The sequence below is a fragment of the Candoia aspera genome, chromosome 3, assembly GCF_035149785.1.
Source record: "Candoia aspera isolate rCanAsp1 chromosome 3, rCanAsp1.hap2, whole genome shotgun sequence".
Classification (NCBI taxonomy): Eukaryota; Metazoa; Chordata; class Lepidosauria; order Squamata; family Boidae; genus Candoia; species Candoia aspera.
In genome coordinates, this window is record NC_086155.1 from 103,055,958 (window position 1) to 103,070,826 (window position 14,869).

General features: G+C 38.6%; 1 protein-coding gene across 1 annotated transcript in view; it reads right to left on the minus strand.

Moving 5' to 3' along the window:
• CACNA1E (calcium voltage-gated channel subunit alpha1 E) overlaps window positions 1–14,869 on the minus strand; it is a 260,398-nt gene that overhangs the window by 52,231 nt on the left and 193,298 nt on the right. Inside the window, exons 24-26 of the mRNA XM_063298452.1 lie at window positions 13,273–13,332; window positions 10,943–11,049; window positions 8,348–8,359 (exon numbers count right to left, since the gene is read on the minus strand). Of these exons, the coding sequence (XP_063154522.1) occupies window positions 8,348–8,359; window positions 10,943–11,049; window positions 13,273–13,332 (179 nt within the window). The remainder of the gene's footprint in view (window positions 1–8,347; window positions 8,360–10,942; window positions 11,050–13,272; window positions 13,333–14,869) is intronic.

Sequence of the window (14,869 nt, forward strand, 5' to 3'; positions counted from 1 at the left end):
ACTAGGTTGTCATATCTAGTCCATCCTTTCATTGGAGAAAAAGATCTTCATTAGCCATAAATCGGCATCTAGGAAGAGCTGAAAAATGGATTGAAGCCTAAAAGATCAACTTCAGGAAGTATTGTACATGGAAAGAAAAATTCCTGTCTCTCCTCCTCTACCCATCTACAGAGTTCAGTAGCACTCTAGGAATACTCTTGAGGTGTGTTTTTAGCTTCAAGGAGAAAGTGGGGAAAGGAAACTTTTACTTGCATCTTATCCCTTACATTTGACTTTTAGGATATCTAAAGCTAAGATTAGATCCTACATGTTGTTTCTAAGCCACTGAATTTTGAGAAAAACATCAAGTTCATCTCTTCCAGCATCTGTACACTACTTCCTAATATAAATTAGGAAGGCTCTTTGTTGGTGAGGCCTATGGCATCTGAAAACAATGTTATCCATAGGCCACTGATTTACTGTCAAAACCTGTCCTGGAAAAAGCTAGAATTCTTTTAAAGCATATCAGAAATTGTTCAATGAGAAAGTTAGTAATGGAAAACAAACTTTCCCAAAGAACAGTTTATCTCCCACTTTTGAATCTTCAGGTCCATGAGGTGTGTCCTTGAATTGCATAGAACTAGCCACTTCCCTCTAACATTTTGTACAGATTGTATTCACAATGCTCTTTTATTCACACATTAACAATAAACCAAATTAATATTTTTATGAGAGAAGGAGAGAGAGTGAATGAGAGATGCAAGCTTTGTTTGATCTGCTGGCAATTAAATTCTAAATTGTAATTGATGCTAACATCTAGCTATTATTTTATTTAACATATTATTTTCCCTTCCATTTTACAGAGGGTAGCATTACAGAAAATTAAAAGACCACCAACAAATTCTAGGAGATGATTAAAAAAAAACCTAGTATATTTTATATTACATCTCTTTCAACAGCATTTCTTCTTAAGCTTCTAAAAGGTCTGTCATACTGCCCTTCCTCAGTTCTGTTCAAATAGTGCTAGTGCAGCGCTGGGCCTTGCCTTGCCTTAAGGGCCCTAGCAAATGCCAGACTGTGCCACTGTAGTAGATGATGCTGAAACCCAAAGACCCTGTGCAGACGAGTCTCACTGCTCAAACTTGAGAAAAGGCCATAGCTTAGGCAACTCAGACCACTATTAATCAGTGCAAGAACAGCCTATAATCTGATTCATTACAAAGCAGCCATCTGCATTTCTATTCTGACCTTGTGTTCAATATACTAAGCCATACAAATGTTTTGAGGTGAAACCCTGTAATGTCCTGTTCCAATACTTTTTGACCTTACTGCTTCTTTGCAGAAGTGAGTGGTTCCATTCCATGTGCCTTGAAGGAGACAGTGTTCCATCCTCTCCTCAAGAGGTCATACTGGACCTAGCAGTACTAGACAAATTTCAGTCGGTCTCCAACCATCCCTTTTCAGTAAGCCAGGGTGGTTGGCTTACAGCTTCAAAGGACTCTGAAGGAAGCAGATTATATGGACCTGTTATAGTCAGGTTTCAGGTTAGGGCATGGTACTAAGACCACATTGGTTGCACTTGTGGATGACCTCTGGTGGGCCTGGGATGGGAGCAGTGTATTCATCCTGGCCCTCCTTGATCTCTGAGCAGCTTTTGATACCATCAATCATGGTAACTTTCTGGGCTGGCTGAGAGGGCTAAGGGTTGGGCGTGGGAGACACGATTCTTCAGTGGTTCTCCTCCTTCCTCCAGGACTAATTCCAGGCAGTGTTGGTGGGGGAACAGTTCTAGGCACTAAGGTTTATAACAACACAATGCACTAAGATTTATAACAACAACATAATAAAAAGGGGAAAAATGTTCACAGTACTGGAAGTTCTATCCAATAATAACTAACAGATAAATATCTATAATATCAGCTAAATGATCCCCCTCTCCCTCAATCCTGCTCCTACTTTTTGTTGTCCTTCCAAGTAGGGATGTACTCTTAATTTGATATTTCTTCTTAGAAATTTAAACTACCTACTAGAATATTTGCTTGAAAAATGAATACTGAGGTTTGAGACAATCTTGATGCAAGAGGAACTGCAGCTGGCAGCTAAAGATGAGACGTGTCAAATATCCTAATTTTTTTTCCTAAAAGGAGTCATTTTAAAGCAAATGATCCTCACAATTAAGCCCTCCTTTTACAATCATTGGAATCACAACAGTTCTAACATTTTTTAAACAATATATGCAAAATAGCACTAATGAAAATTTGATCAACAAATGCTATCTATAAAATGTTGAACAAATGTCATGCTTCCAAGGATTTGTGCTGTCTGTCCATGATCAGCACTGTATGATAGACTTTTTATACTTAACTGGGTATTTTACAATTGCCTTTCCTAGCTCTCACAACGCTTGCAGAGATCCCTCTTTTTCTAGTACGGAAAGATGCATTTACTCTTATACAAAGAGAAAAAAAAGCCATATGATCTGGGGGATTAGTCAATTAAAATTTTAGTACTTAACTGCTAGAGGACAAGTTTAATTGCTACATTTTTATAGCTAATGCTGAGCTAATGACACACTTGGCTAATTTTTAGGCGATCTTGGTTTTGATCTGTTATTAGGATAATGAAAGCTTAACTATTTCAAGCTAAAAGTTGCATTAACTAACTTAGATGAGTGCAGGGGATTCATGATTGTTTCTTCCTTTTAGAAAATTATCCTTTCAGATATAATACCTTTATTCATTAAAAGCAATTTAACATTTAAAAACAAATATAACAATGTGCATTGTTTAAATAGATCACACTTATCTATGACACGTTTTTATAAAATAAAATCTTTTTAAAACATATTTTTTAAAGTAACATGTACAGAATTTAGATAATATTTTAGGTTCAAATACTCTATCCAGCTTCTTGCCATGTACCATTCTGGATTTCCATACTCCTATGCCGACTGAATTCTCAATGAGCAGCAGAATTCAGATACATAATACAAACCATTTCTAAAAGCACTCTCTGTTTCAGCATAGGGCTGCTATTGGTCAAAACTAATGTTTCCTTGATATTTGGGGGACTTGGGGTTCTTGTTCAGCATGCAACAATTATAAATTTTCTTACTTTTTACACAGTGCTTGGCATTTATAAATTACCTTACTTTTTACACAGTACTTTGAAAGGGCATACACATTTAATCTAGAGGCTGTGTGCGTGTGCGTGTGGGTATTAATTTATTTGTCTAATTTATATGGCCACCCATCTCAGAAAGCAAGCGATGCACACATACAAACACACACACACACACATATAAAAATGCACTTTGTTGTAGAAAAGATATGTCTTTCAGAAGTAAGTCCCACAGAGTTAAGTGAAATTTCTTCCAGCTAATTTAGCACAGGACTGCAGGAAGACTCAATAATGTAATTTGTTACTGCAGCTACAAAATTAATTCTGCAAATGCTGATTTTGAACAAGCACATTGGGAAGCCTATAATCATGTTTCCTGTACACATCAGCCGTTTTTATAATATTCTCCACTCTTTTCTTTTTTTCTTTTCTTTTTTGCACACATGGTGTGTTTTGACATTCTTTTAGAGGTGAAAAGAATACTTATCCACAAGCTGCTCCTGCCCAGGTGGAAGAATTTTTACATGATCCCAACCATGTCAGCAAGGTTGCATCAGCAAGGGACTTTATTCTGGAAACAGCACTTTGCCAGGAAGGAATGGCCTTTTCTAGAGAGATTATTAATATTAAACTACAACAAAACACTCTCTCCTGGTGTTTTCACTATATGTTTATGATCACAGTGCTGAGTGATAACAGCTAGTTTCAGACCTAATACTGTGTAATCTATAATTAGAATGATAATTAAAGCTATTTTCCATGGTGCATTGCTTTATACCTATCAGCCCTAGATATCGCCTGCACTTTATTGCTCCATCACTTTGTGAGGTTCTTCTGCAACTTTCTATGATTCGTTTTGGATTTCACATTGAATTTGTATATTTTCTATAGAAAATATGAAGGCGACCTAATAGCATGTTAAACATGCTCCAGATCTATAGAGCATCTTTTTTTTTTTTTTTGCCATCTGTCCAGAAGCAGAAATGACCTTTACATTCTGAATTATTTCTCAAACAGGAACTTATTTCTGTCCCCCTCCTCTGGACCAGGATTAATTAAAAAAAAAAGCTCAAAATACTTTAGCACAATAAATGGGGAATCCTTTCATAGGACCAGTCTTTATAATGACTGCCCATTTTAAAAGAGAAATTCCCAGAGCAGAGCTTGCAGTCATTCCAGCTGAGACTGTAGAGTAATTCCTGGGTTGTTATCTATATGAGATGGGGTATGCATACCTGTGAATCAGTTATGTGGACATAGAGGAGAGCTAACTCTATCAGAGCAGGCCAAAGCAATCTGTGTCAGACAGCACCATCAGGGATGGTTAAATGAAGACAAATATTAATATCTGGTAGGTGCAATTAATGCATTTTTAATGCAGTCTACCCCAGTACAAGGTTCTTCAGATGTGTTGGGCAACCACTCCCATTATCCTCAGCCAGCAAAACAATGCTGGAAGGCCATGCATTTTAAGAAGGCTATTGTAAAGCATTGACTGTAGGGCAGGAGGCTTGGAGGTATTGGTATCATTTGGGTTCCATTTCAAATCAGTAGATTACCTTGTGGGAGTAGTGGGCAAGACTACATTTCAAAAATCCAGGGGCAGTTTTACTAGGTGAAAGCAAAAATTAATGAACCTGAATTTTTTAAAAGTATAATTCAGTGCCACTTGTGCTACCATAACAAGGAAAATATTAATGTTGGTTGGAAGCCCTCTGGACAAAGAAATCGCAACTTAAAAAACCCCCTCTCATTCTTTTTTTTTAGATTAAAAAATAAACAAGTATTGGGAAAGAGCTACAGATATTTGGTTTTTTTTTTAATATATAAAAAAAGTATGGGTGGTATATGATACTTGTTGTTATTGTCTTTGGGGAGCCAGTGTTGCAGGCTGGCTAACCTATTGGCAGAAAGGACAACAGACATGACTGGATCTAGAAAGAAGACTCAAGAGCATCTACCTCCTTCCAAACTGATAGCAAAAAGAAGCAAAGTGGGGCACTAAACTCGTCACACAAACCTCTGAGCAGCTGCTTTTGTAGCTGCTTTCTGCCATATAAATTCTTTCCTAGTACATATGGAACAACAACCTTTTCCCCTCATTTGCTCCTGAGTCTATGTGTCAAGCCCAACACCTGCTGCATCACTTGCTCCTCCTTGACACTGTTTTGCTTGTTAGTTTTCTGTGGGAAAAGGTTGAAGGTCAGCCACAGGGCTTGTTTTTGTCTGCAGAAAAGCTCTGAAGATAATTGCCATCCCATCCTTTATGGTGTTTACTTAAGAAGGTTTACTAATTGTGAGCTTTAGTTACACAGAATCTTAAGTTGCTTTATGTGATGGAGATCCTTACACAGAAGCATTTAAGAAGAAAATTATTCCTCTTATATCAACTTTTCCTATCCTTGTCTGCTCAAGAAGAGGGAGAGAGCCAAATCCAGAGGGGGGGGGGGAGGGGGGAGTGACATGGCATTAAAAGCACCTTTTCCTTCAGACACACACCATCTTCACAATCCTGTTATTCTCTTTTCCTATCTATTTACTATGATTCAGTTATAAGCAGACACCAGCTATGGTCTTCCCCAGTTTGATACCGTTCTGTAAAGTTGTAACAACCTGCACGGCAGGTGCAAATGTACATGGATAGTTTACGCCAAACTGTACCGTCTTAAAAACACACTTTCGCTTTGGAAATAGAAATCCTCCTTTTTGATGGTGTGTACAGAGCAAAAACGCTTTCTAGACAGTTCCTATGTCTCCAATTATAAACTGGGAATGATTATGAATTTCTAGTAAAAGAAAATTTGAAGCTTTGATCCATCCTGTTATCTACCTTCTCTCTCACACGCACACATCCCAGTGTTTTTCAGGATATGTAATCTAAGACATTCTTCCTCACACTTTCATTCTCTCATTTTGGCAGCACAGAACAAAGATGTCCTGACTTCACACAGCCAGCAGCTTTTAATGATCTTGGGAGATGAGCCACATTCTTAACATCAAACTTAGATACTGGAAGAAAGCAAGTTATGATAGCTCTTCCTGCTTTTGTAGGGTTCACACCTGCTGAGGACAGTGTTAGTGGGGCAAGGGTCAGATATCCTTCCCTTAGTTTCAAGTTCAAAACCACACAGTTACTCAGTAAAGTAACAGAGGGACAGGGCGATCCTAAACCATCTCTCAGAGTGGTCTATATCAGGGGCACTAAAATGTTCAAAACTCTGTCAGCAACAGACTGGCAGGGGAGAAATGAAAGTAGAGAAACATTTCTGTCTCTCTGCCCTTCCTAGTTTCTTATGAAGTCTTTCTCATGCCACAGTCAATGGTCTACATGTCTCCTGGAGCTGGGAGTTTGATGAAAGGCTAGACCCCGGACCTTTGAAACAGTCTGTTCTGCTTTTTCCTGATGCTGAAGTTCTCAACATCAGAAAAATCAGCCTAGGAGACTGTCAGAAGTGGGGTCCTACATCTGTGGATAATAAAAGTGCAGGCTTAATGAGTCATGACTGCTGTATTGTCGAAGCTTAATGTTATATCCATCAAAGACTGCATTAGGACTTGAGAGATTAGAAACTGAGATCCTTTTTCTTTAAAGCAGCCAAAGCCGGCACTGATCCCTGACACAGTGCTGAAGCAGCCAAGGATGAATTGCTGCCTCCCTGACTACCTTAACTCTGTAAGTTCCCCTCAGCTGCTGCTCAGCAGCATTTGCTGCCTGTTGCCTTCATGTCAGCAGCTTTATACGAGAGAATAATCCTGTGTTGCCTTTGAAACTGGCCCTCCTCTTTGCTTCTTCCTCACCAGTGAAACATGCACTGGTCCCTGTGTAGGAAGAGCTTATTTGAGCAGTTTGCTTTTACAACACAGTGGGATAATAAAGTATTTAAAAGACTTATTCTAAAGTTTAAACGATGGCAAGGAAGGTTAATTTTTAAGAGCTTAGCTGTAACTAGCCAGATCAATGAAAACCATCCCTTTTTATGTAACAGAATGCCCACTCCTGGTTTTTATGCATAGATACATACACAGACATACACACACACACACAGGTAGTCCACATTTAGTGAGCACAACTGGGACCAGCAACTTGGTCATTAAGTGAAGCAGTTGCTATGTGAAACCACAACTGTGTTTATGATTGTACTTCAGCTTTCCTTTGCTTTACAGACCTGCAAGGGTTGTAAATATGAGGATTGGTCATAAAGTTACTTTTTCATTACTGTCATAACTGCAAATGGTCATTAAATGAGGCAGTTGCTAAACAACGACTACCTGTGTGTGTATTTTGTGTGTATATATCTGATATAGTTATAGATATATTCCATTCATCAAAATCCCATTTTTAAATCAAACCATCCATCCAGGATACATCAGACTCACTTTTATATATTCAGAGCATTTAGATGCTAATGCTGATGGGGCTGCCTTTACCTAGTTTGGGAACTTTGCCTATATTTTAGATTTTGATATTATGTGTTCTATAAATTGACATGAGTTCAAGGAAGTACACAGTAGATAACCCCGATAATGAAATAAACAAACAAACAAACAGACAGTGCCATCTTAGCAGCTAATAATTCAAGTATTACCTCACCAAGCTGTGTCTCATAAGAGTCCCTTTGTACCTAGGACTGGCAAAAGACATTGGTGTGTCTGAGCAGTGTAGTAGCAGCTGGTGGCTGGATTACCCACTGCAAGTGGCATCTTACCCAAAGCCAGCCGAATTAGTTTTGCATATGACCCCTGCACTCTATACCTTTCCTTGGCAGTAAAAATACCATGTTAACCAATACCTAAGAAATGACCTGCAGCCTAGGCCAGTCTATTCCCTTGATGTACTATAAGTGCTGCCCTGTTTTTATCTCATTTCAGATACAGTGCTGTGAGTGGCAACTTTTCACACCCTTCCATGAAATGATTTTGAAAATTCTACTTTTGACACTTTGCCAGAAGTAGCAGGAAAGGGATTCCTTTAGAACAGCTTGACAGTCTGAGACCTTGCCGCATAGTCTATACAGGCTGAAGCCATAGGCACAGAACGCTCTGTAGTCTTCTGGGAAGCACAGATTGGCAACAAAACTTGGCTTGGAAAACTTTCTAGGGAACTAGGTGCATCGCACCTTCTCATGGTGCAAACCCAAACAGCCTTTCCGACAGCAGTGCAACAGACAGATAAGCAAACCAAATTCTTCCATTCAAGGCCCATTTCCCTCACTTGTGTCCCCCAAAGATAAACAAGAAAAATAATTACCCCAAAGCATTCCTGTGGGTAAAGGCCCAGATGTACAGTCACAAAGCCAGATCGATAGACAGGTGGAAAGAAAACAGAAAAGATCAGGAAATGGGCCATCAGCAGAGAGCAAAGGAACAGGGAGACTGTTGGGAGAAGATTTGCATCTGAAAAGTGCAATAACCTCATCTCACAGCCTTGATATCCTGGCATTCCATTAATTTTCCACCCCGCCTTGCTTCCCTCGTTTTTATTTTCATTAACAAGAGCCATTTCATATATTTTAATTGTTATGTGTATGTTTAAAATGCTTAATGTGACAGTGACAAACATGTGTTCACAAGCCCAGATATACACATGCATTCATCAGGAGGTGTGACGGCCTGCAATTCCTTGATTTTCAAAGCAGCAGTTGCTGCTCGGCAGCATTAATTAGTAAAAACAAACAAACAATGACTGCAGGAAATCCTAATCTCTCTAATTAAGTTCAATTTGGCCCTAAGTGACAGGTGAAACGTCTTTCCAAGTGGAAAATTATTTTAGGTACCTTGGTGCAATTGTGAATCTGAATGCAAGGCAGTCAACAGGAAACATGCAGGTTACCATTTGTTCAAGCTACGTGGCGAAGTAGTAGTTCAGTTTTGCAGACAAGGGCAATTAACACATGTGGAATCCCTTGGAAGGAAGTGGCTCTGAGGGAAAATGTTTAAGCTACTCCTTTGATCCACGCTGCCCCTTCTTGAAATCCAGCTATCAGGGTTTTATTGTACACTTTACAATACTCTGCTATTTAGATCCACATTCACACTCCGGATTTAAGGTTATTTATTTCCTATGGTTTTCACTCAAGATATCTACTCAAGATACTCAGAGCACTGGCCTCTACAGGAGGGGCCATGGATCATAACACAGAATTCTCCAAGTCTTACAAAAATTCAGTCCTAAGGGATTCTTGAAGATAAATCGTGAGGCGCAAAGATATTTTGAAGAACTTGGTAGTGCGCCTGAATACCAGAAGAAAAAAAGAGATGAAGTTAATGGATTGACTGGGTTTTGGAGACTCTGGTCTTACCTACTGTTGAGATGCCAGCCTGCATTCATAAGAATGACTGCCAGCTTCCCAGATTAGAAATGTACATTCCTTCATCTCAAGCAGAATCAACATCGGGGGAAGTATGACTTCTGTCACATAAAGAAAAGGCAGGTGCCCCAGCCCCTCTTTCTCCTGGATAGGAAAAAGCCCAGTTCTTCTAAAATCAGAGGCACAGCTCCAGAGAACCAGAGAAAGAAGTTGCTGCATGTGGGATGGGGTTTATTATTTCTTGAATAACTTGGATAAACATCTGGAGTTATCCCCAAAGGCTGGGGAAGGTTTAGGGAAAAGAGGCAGAGGGCTTTAATTCAGGAGTCAATCTACCTCTAAGAAATTAGTAAATATTTTATGCCAAAACTGTGTTAATTTTGTATTTCTTTTGTCCCTGTGTGCTTAAGACCAATATTCTTCACATCTTTGTACAAGCTTATAGTTTAGCCTTTTATGAATATATCGGGTTGTGCATGAAGATAGTTCCTTTCTTTCTAATCTCTTGAGATAATTATTTTTCTCTGGGATATTCTTTTAGCTCTATAATTCTTGGAGCCTGGGGAAAAAATTAATAGGTCAGTGCTGTCTTGTGGTCTTTTTTTTTTTGTTTGTTTAATCTGTTTGCCAGGTGTTGTGTATTATAAACTGGGTAGCTCTATACTCTAGCTCCTGCAATATTGCATATTTACATTTTTAAGATTTTAAAATTAAAAAGTGATTTTATATGTTTCTCTTTTTTAAGTTTTCATTTTCTTCATCTCTTGTGAGATGAGTCAGTCTCTAAAAAAGGGGTAAGAAGGGCTGGTGCATATCTCAAGGCTATACAGTGTGCCCTTGGAAGATAGATAATGGTAATTGGAACCTCCAAGCCTCTACTCCAGACCCAGAATATGAAGACCCAGAGGGTTTCTGGGAGAGGAAGTTTGAGACCATGCCACCTTATGACTCAGCTCTGCTTGCCACAGATGTACTGTATGTCCAATGGAATGGAAATCTTAAACAGGTTGATTTTTAATACATATATGCATACCTATTATGCTATCCACTTTTGAGGTAAGCAAAGCTATAATATGCATTTTAAAGGTCTGGCAACCCTAAAATGTGGGATTTGCTTGCATTGTGAAGTGAATGCACGATATGATTTTAAAGCTCACATTGCATGTGCAGCCATACTCATCTCATCTGGTGAGAATAAGTCTAAAAAACAGGCCACAGAACTCTGGGATCAGTCAAGACTAGTATTTTCTTCATATGTCTGAACTCCCTTGTCTTCAGTCATGCCTTTTTACAACTCATCCATTTGGCTAGCATTTTTTCTTCCTATTGCATGAAATATATTTCTTTGTATTTAATCATTATAAAAATCTCTATGACTGATGGCTAAATCTCAGACAGTGAAGAAAGCAAGCATGCTCTTTTAAGTGACATGATCTTTTTTTTTAAGTACCAGCCAAGGAAGTTCTGGACCTTGGTAGCATGGGTATGATGTATATAAAATGATCTGAACCAAGCAGAAAAATGCAGGTACTTACGCCAAGGCAAAGGCCATCAGCGCTCCAACAACCACAATGAAATCCAGGATGTTCCAAAGGTCCCGAAAATAAGAGCCATCTTGCAGTATTAATCCCTGATCAATCATCTGAAAAAAGACAAGGGCAAGTTCTTATACTCATAAGAACAGAAGGGATAGTAATCTTATATAACCTAAGCCCCATTTTCTGATGATGAGCTCTTTATATTTAAGCCCCATTACCGAGGCTGCAGTAAGCTATAAACAAATACGTATGGACCAAGATATTTCACTTAAGGCTTAAGAGGTATTTTCTACTGCTGTTGTGGGAGAGGGATGTAACAATACAGGTTTTTATAACTGCATTTTAAAATTAGAAAATAAAAAGATGCCATCACAGAATGCTTACGGAATTAATTCTGTCAGATTTTTTACATTACAACTGAATCAGCAGCTGTATCACCAGAAGAGGGCATGTCGGACTGACCAAAGCAGCATTGTGGCATTGTAACACAAGTCCCATTTCTTTTTTACATGTGGCACAACACTGCATGCATCCCGCAAAAGGATGGAGCTTGGACTGCCCTGCTTTGTCATCATTCTGACAAAAGCAGCAAGATAAAAGGGTCAGTTCGGGTAGGCCTGCTGTGGCACTAGAACTCGCCTAACTAATTTATGCTAGATATGCGTCCAAGAAGTGAGAGCATGTGATTTCTTCTAGTTATATGACAAAATGAAAAAGCAGATTGGGGCAATTTATTTATAAGCTGTTTATCAGACATGGTTATCAAAATGGAAATGAAATCCGTTCAGCTAACTATGGGCCTATCGGCTGCTGAAAAGGAGGTCTGTTGTTGTCCTGCAGAAGGCTTTTTCACACCATATAAAATCTATTACTTGTGTAATCTACCTAGTGTGTCTAGTGGTTAAGGTATTGAACTAGGGCTGAAAAGACTCAGGTTCAAGTCCACTCTCGGCTATGGAGGCTCAGAGGTTGATTCTTTCAGGGCCAGTAGCTATCTTTTAGCCCAACTGACATCACTGAATTGTTGTGAGGAAAAATTGGGGGAGAAAATGCTGCGTACACTTACTTGAGCTCCTGGAGGAAAGTTGAGATATAACTCAAATAAATAACGTAAATAAACAGAATAAAAAAATTGTGTTTCATTATAGGACCTTGGACTGAAAAGGCTCAGGGCCTTTCAGTTCTATTGGAATTGATCTGAAAAAAACCAGAATGACAATTTTGCTTCTTAATGCTGTGTCTTCTTTTAGAATCTCTGTTCAGTAGGAGTGACATCTGAGACTTGATAGGGACGTGCAAAAAGTTCTGCTAAAAAAAGTCCAATTTTCTCTTTCTGCTTAAGAAACTGTTTTATATTCTGTTCCCACAGAGGCCAACACTCGACACCCACAAAGAGGAAGTTACTGGTTTTGTCACTGTAAACTGAGATTCCACTAAGAGCTACTGCTTCTCCCATCTTGCCTGATGTTGGCAGACTCAGTTAACTGCTGAGAAGATTAGCTTGGTCTTGGATAATTCTGCCTTTTAAATGCAAAACTCACTATTATGAGTTTTGTACATTATGTCTATTATGAAGCCACCCAGAGTCACTTGCTGAGATGGGCAGCTATATGAATCAAATAAACAAACAAACAAATAAATAAAATTATCTTTTTGTCTGCAGCACTCTGCAATAGCTTAGAGTGGGCTTTGCACATAATACTTTGACATACCAAGAACTTGAAACAGGTGAGGGAGAGAATCAGAAACAGCCAAGGAAAGACAAACTGTAGAAAAAGGGTTAGCCAAACTGCAGAATGAAGATGCACTTGACATTGCTTTATTGCAATGACAAAACTTCACAGCAGGAAAGAGAAGTTTCTAGATCAGGGTTCTCTAACCTGATGCCCTCTAGATGTGTTAGATTACAACTCCCAGAATTCCTATTTTGTTGAAAAGGCTGTAATAAGTCTCAAGGGCTATCCCAGCCCACCTCCTAAAAGATCAGAGTGATGGAGTGCCCTAACATCCTCCTCCATTTATTGAAATTATATTTCACTGAGGCTATTAAAAATATTTAGTAACCCTGAGAAAATCTCTCAGCTTCCAGCAAGTGGCAGAATAAGGAAAACTCAAGGATGCCTTTAACTACAAGGCACTGAATGCAGCAAATGGCCAAAGGAGAAATTGTTCTCAGAAATGTTGGGTCTTAATAAATCTAGGCATTCTTGAGAATTTATTTGGATGATCTTCGTTTTCCTGAAAAAAGATGATAAAGCTCTGTGTATGAATATAAAACCCGCTGTTTTCCAGTTGACTCAGGAAAACACTCTTTCTTTCTCACTTACCTTAATAACCATCTCAAAGGTGAAAACGCCAGTGAAAACATAGTCAAAATACCTCAGGACCTGCAAAGATGAATGAAAAATATATTTCTCATTAAAAGGCTCTGTTGTTTAAAAAGGTACTGTGCTCTGTAGGTGGATGGAACTATGTCTGTAGAAAAGGAAAGTGGAACTATGGTTCTGGATGGTCTTTCATGGAGAAAAATATTGAATGGCATTATGTGTAAGACCAGCAAAGCTACAGAAATGATAACACTCAACTGTGAAGTATTTGTTAAAAATGTACCACCAATGGCAATGTTTTTCTATGTCTATACAGTAGTTTCATATTATCCTTTGGCATCTCTACTGTGAAAATCTGGCATTTTTTGCATTGGAACTTAGAGTTGAAATCCTGCTTAATTTTAATTTTGAAGTGATCCTTTTCTATCTTTATGGGTATAAAACAAAATCCTCTTCTTGCAAAGCTTCACTACATCATAGATTTTTAAAATCTAAAATCTCTAAGATTATAATGATATTTATTGACTGTATTAAATAATTTTAGTATGCCATTTTATCTGCTCACTTATGCAAGAATAAGTCCAAAAACAGTGGGCTAATTTCTGATTAAACGTGTTTTACTGTGAAGTTTATTACTATTACTATTACTATTATTATTTCCCACCTTTTTATATTATTGTTGTTATAACAACTACTATTATTGTTATTTGCATGCCATCTTCAGGAGTTTTCCCTAAAGGGGGATTTAGAACTCTTTTAAATAAAAAACATTGAATAGGATTGCACAGGCAATAATGTAAACAATTCCTGCTAGAGCTGATGACCTAGTAAATGGATTTAGCACTTTTAATTGTTTTGTTTTGAATGGAATTATTCTCATTAAGAACGCATATGTTTAACATGACTTTTGAAATTAATAATATTATCCAGAGTGCAATTTACTAGAAATAACTCCTCTTTGGCCCCTCCCTGCCATGGAATGCAGGCTAAAGCCATCTGAAGTCCTTGGTTCAAGGTTGAAGCAAAAGGCTGGAGGTAGTAAGAAAAAAAAAATGAAACCTGGCTTTCTTCTGTTCCTAATCATACAGATACTTGGAGGTGACCATACCAAGAAGCTGAGTAGTATTAATACTGTATCTGCTTGCCACATGATCAAATATAAACTGTTAAAAATGAAAGTTACAGAATTTGATTTAGAAGTTGGCAACCTCAGCTGTCAGATTGGACAAGAGTTCCTGCTCTCTGGCTGTACCTTAAGCTTTGTGTACTTTCTCTTACATCTGCTCTGGTCTATTTCCTGTCTGCCAACAGCATTTTGCCCTACCAGCAAAACGATGTTTTCAGCTGGATCAGACTAAGACCACATGCTGTAGTCCAGTACCCTACTCTCTTTCTTCAGATGCTTGCAGGAAGCACATAAGCGGGATCTGAATGCGACTGCACCCTCCTGCTCATGTTCCCAACAATTGGAATTCACAGGCATGTTTCCACCTACGTCCTGGCACTCTCTCCAGCACCATCCTGCAGTTATTACTGCAGAGCTCTTACACAGGCGTTAGTTGGAACTGCTGAAAATATAGCCTACACAAGCAACGTG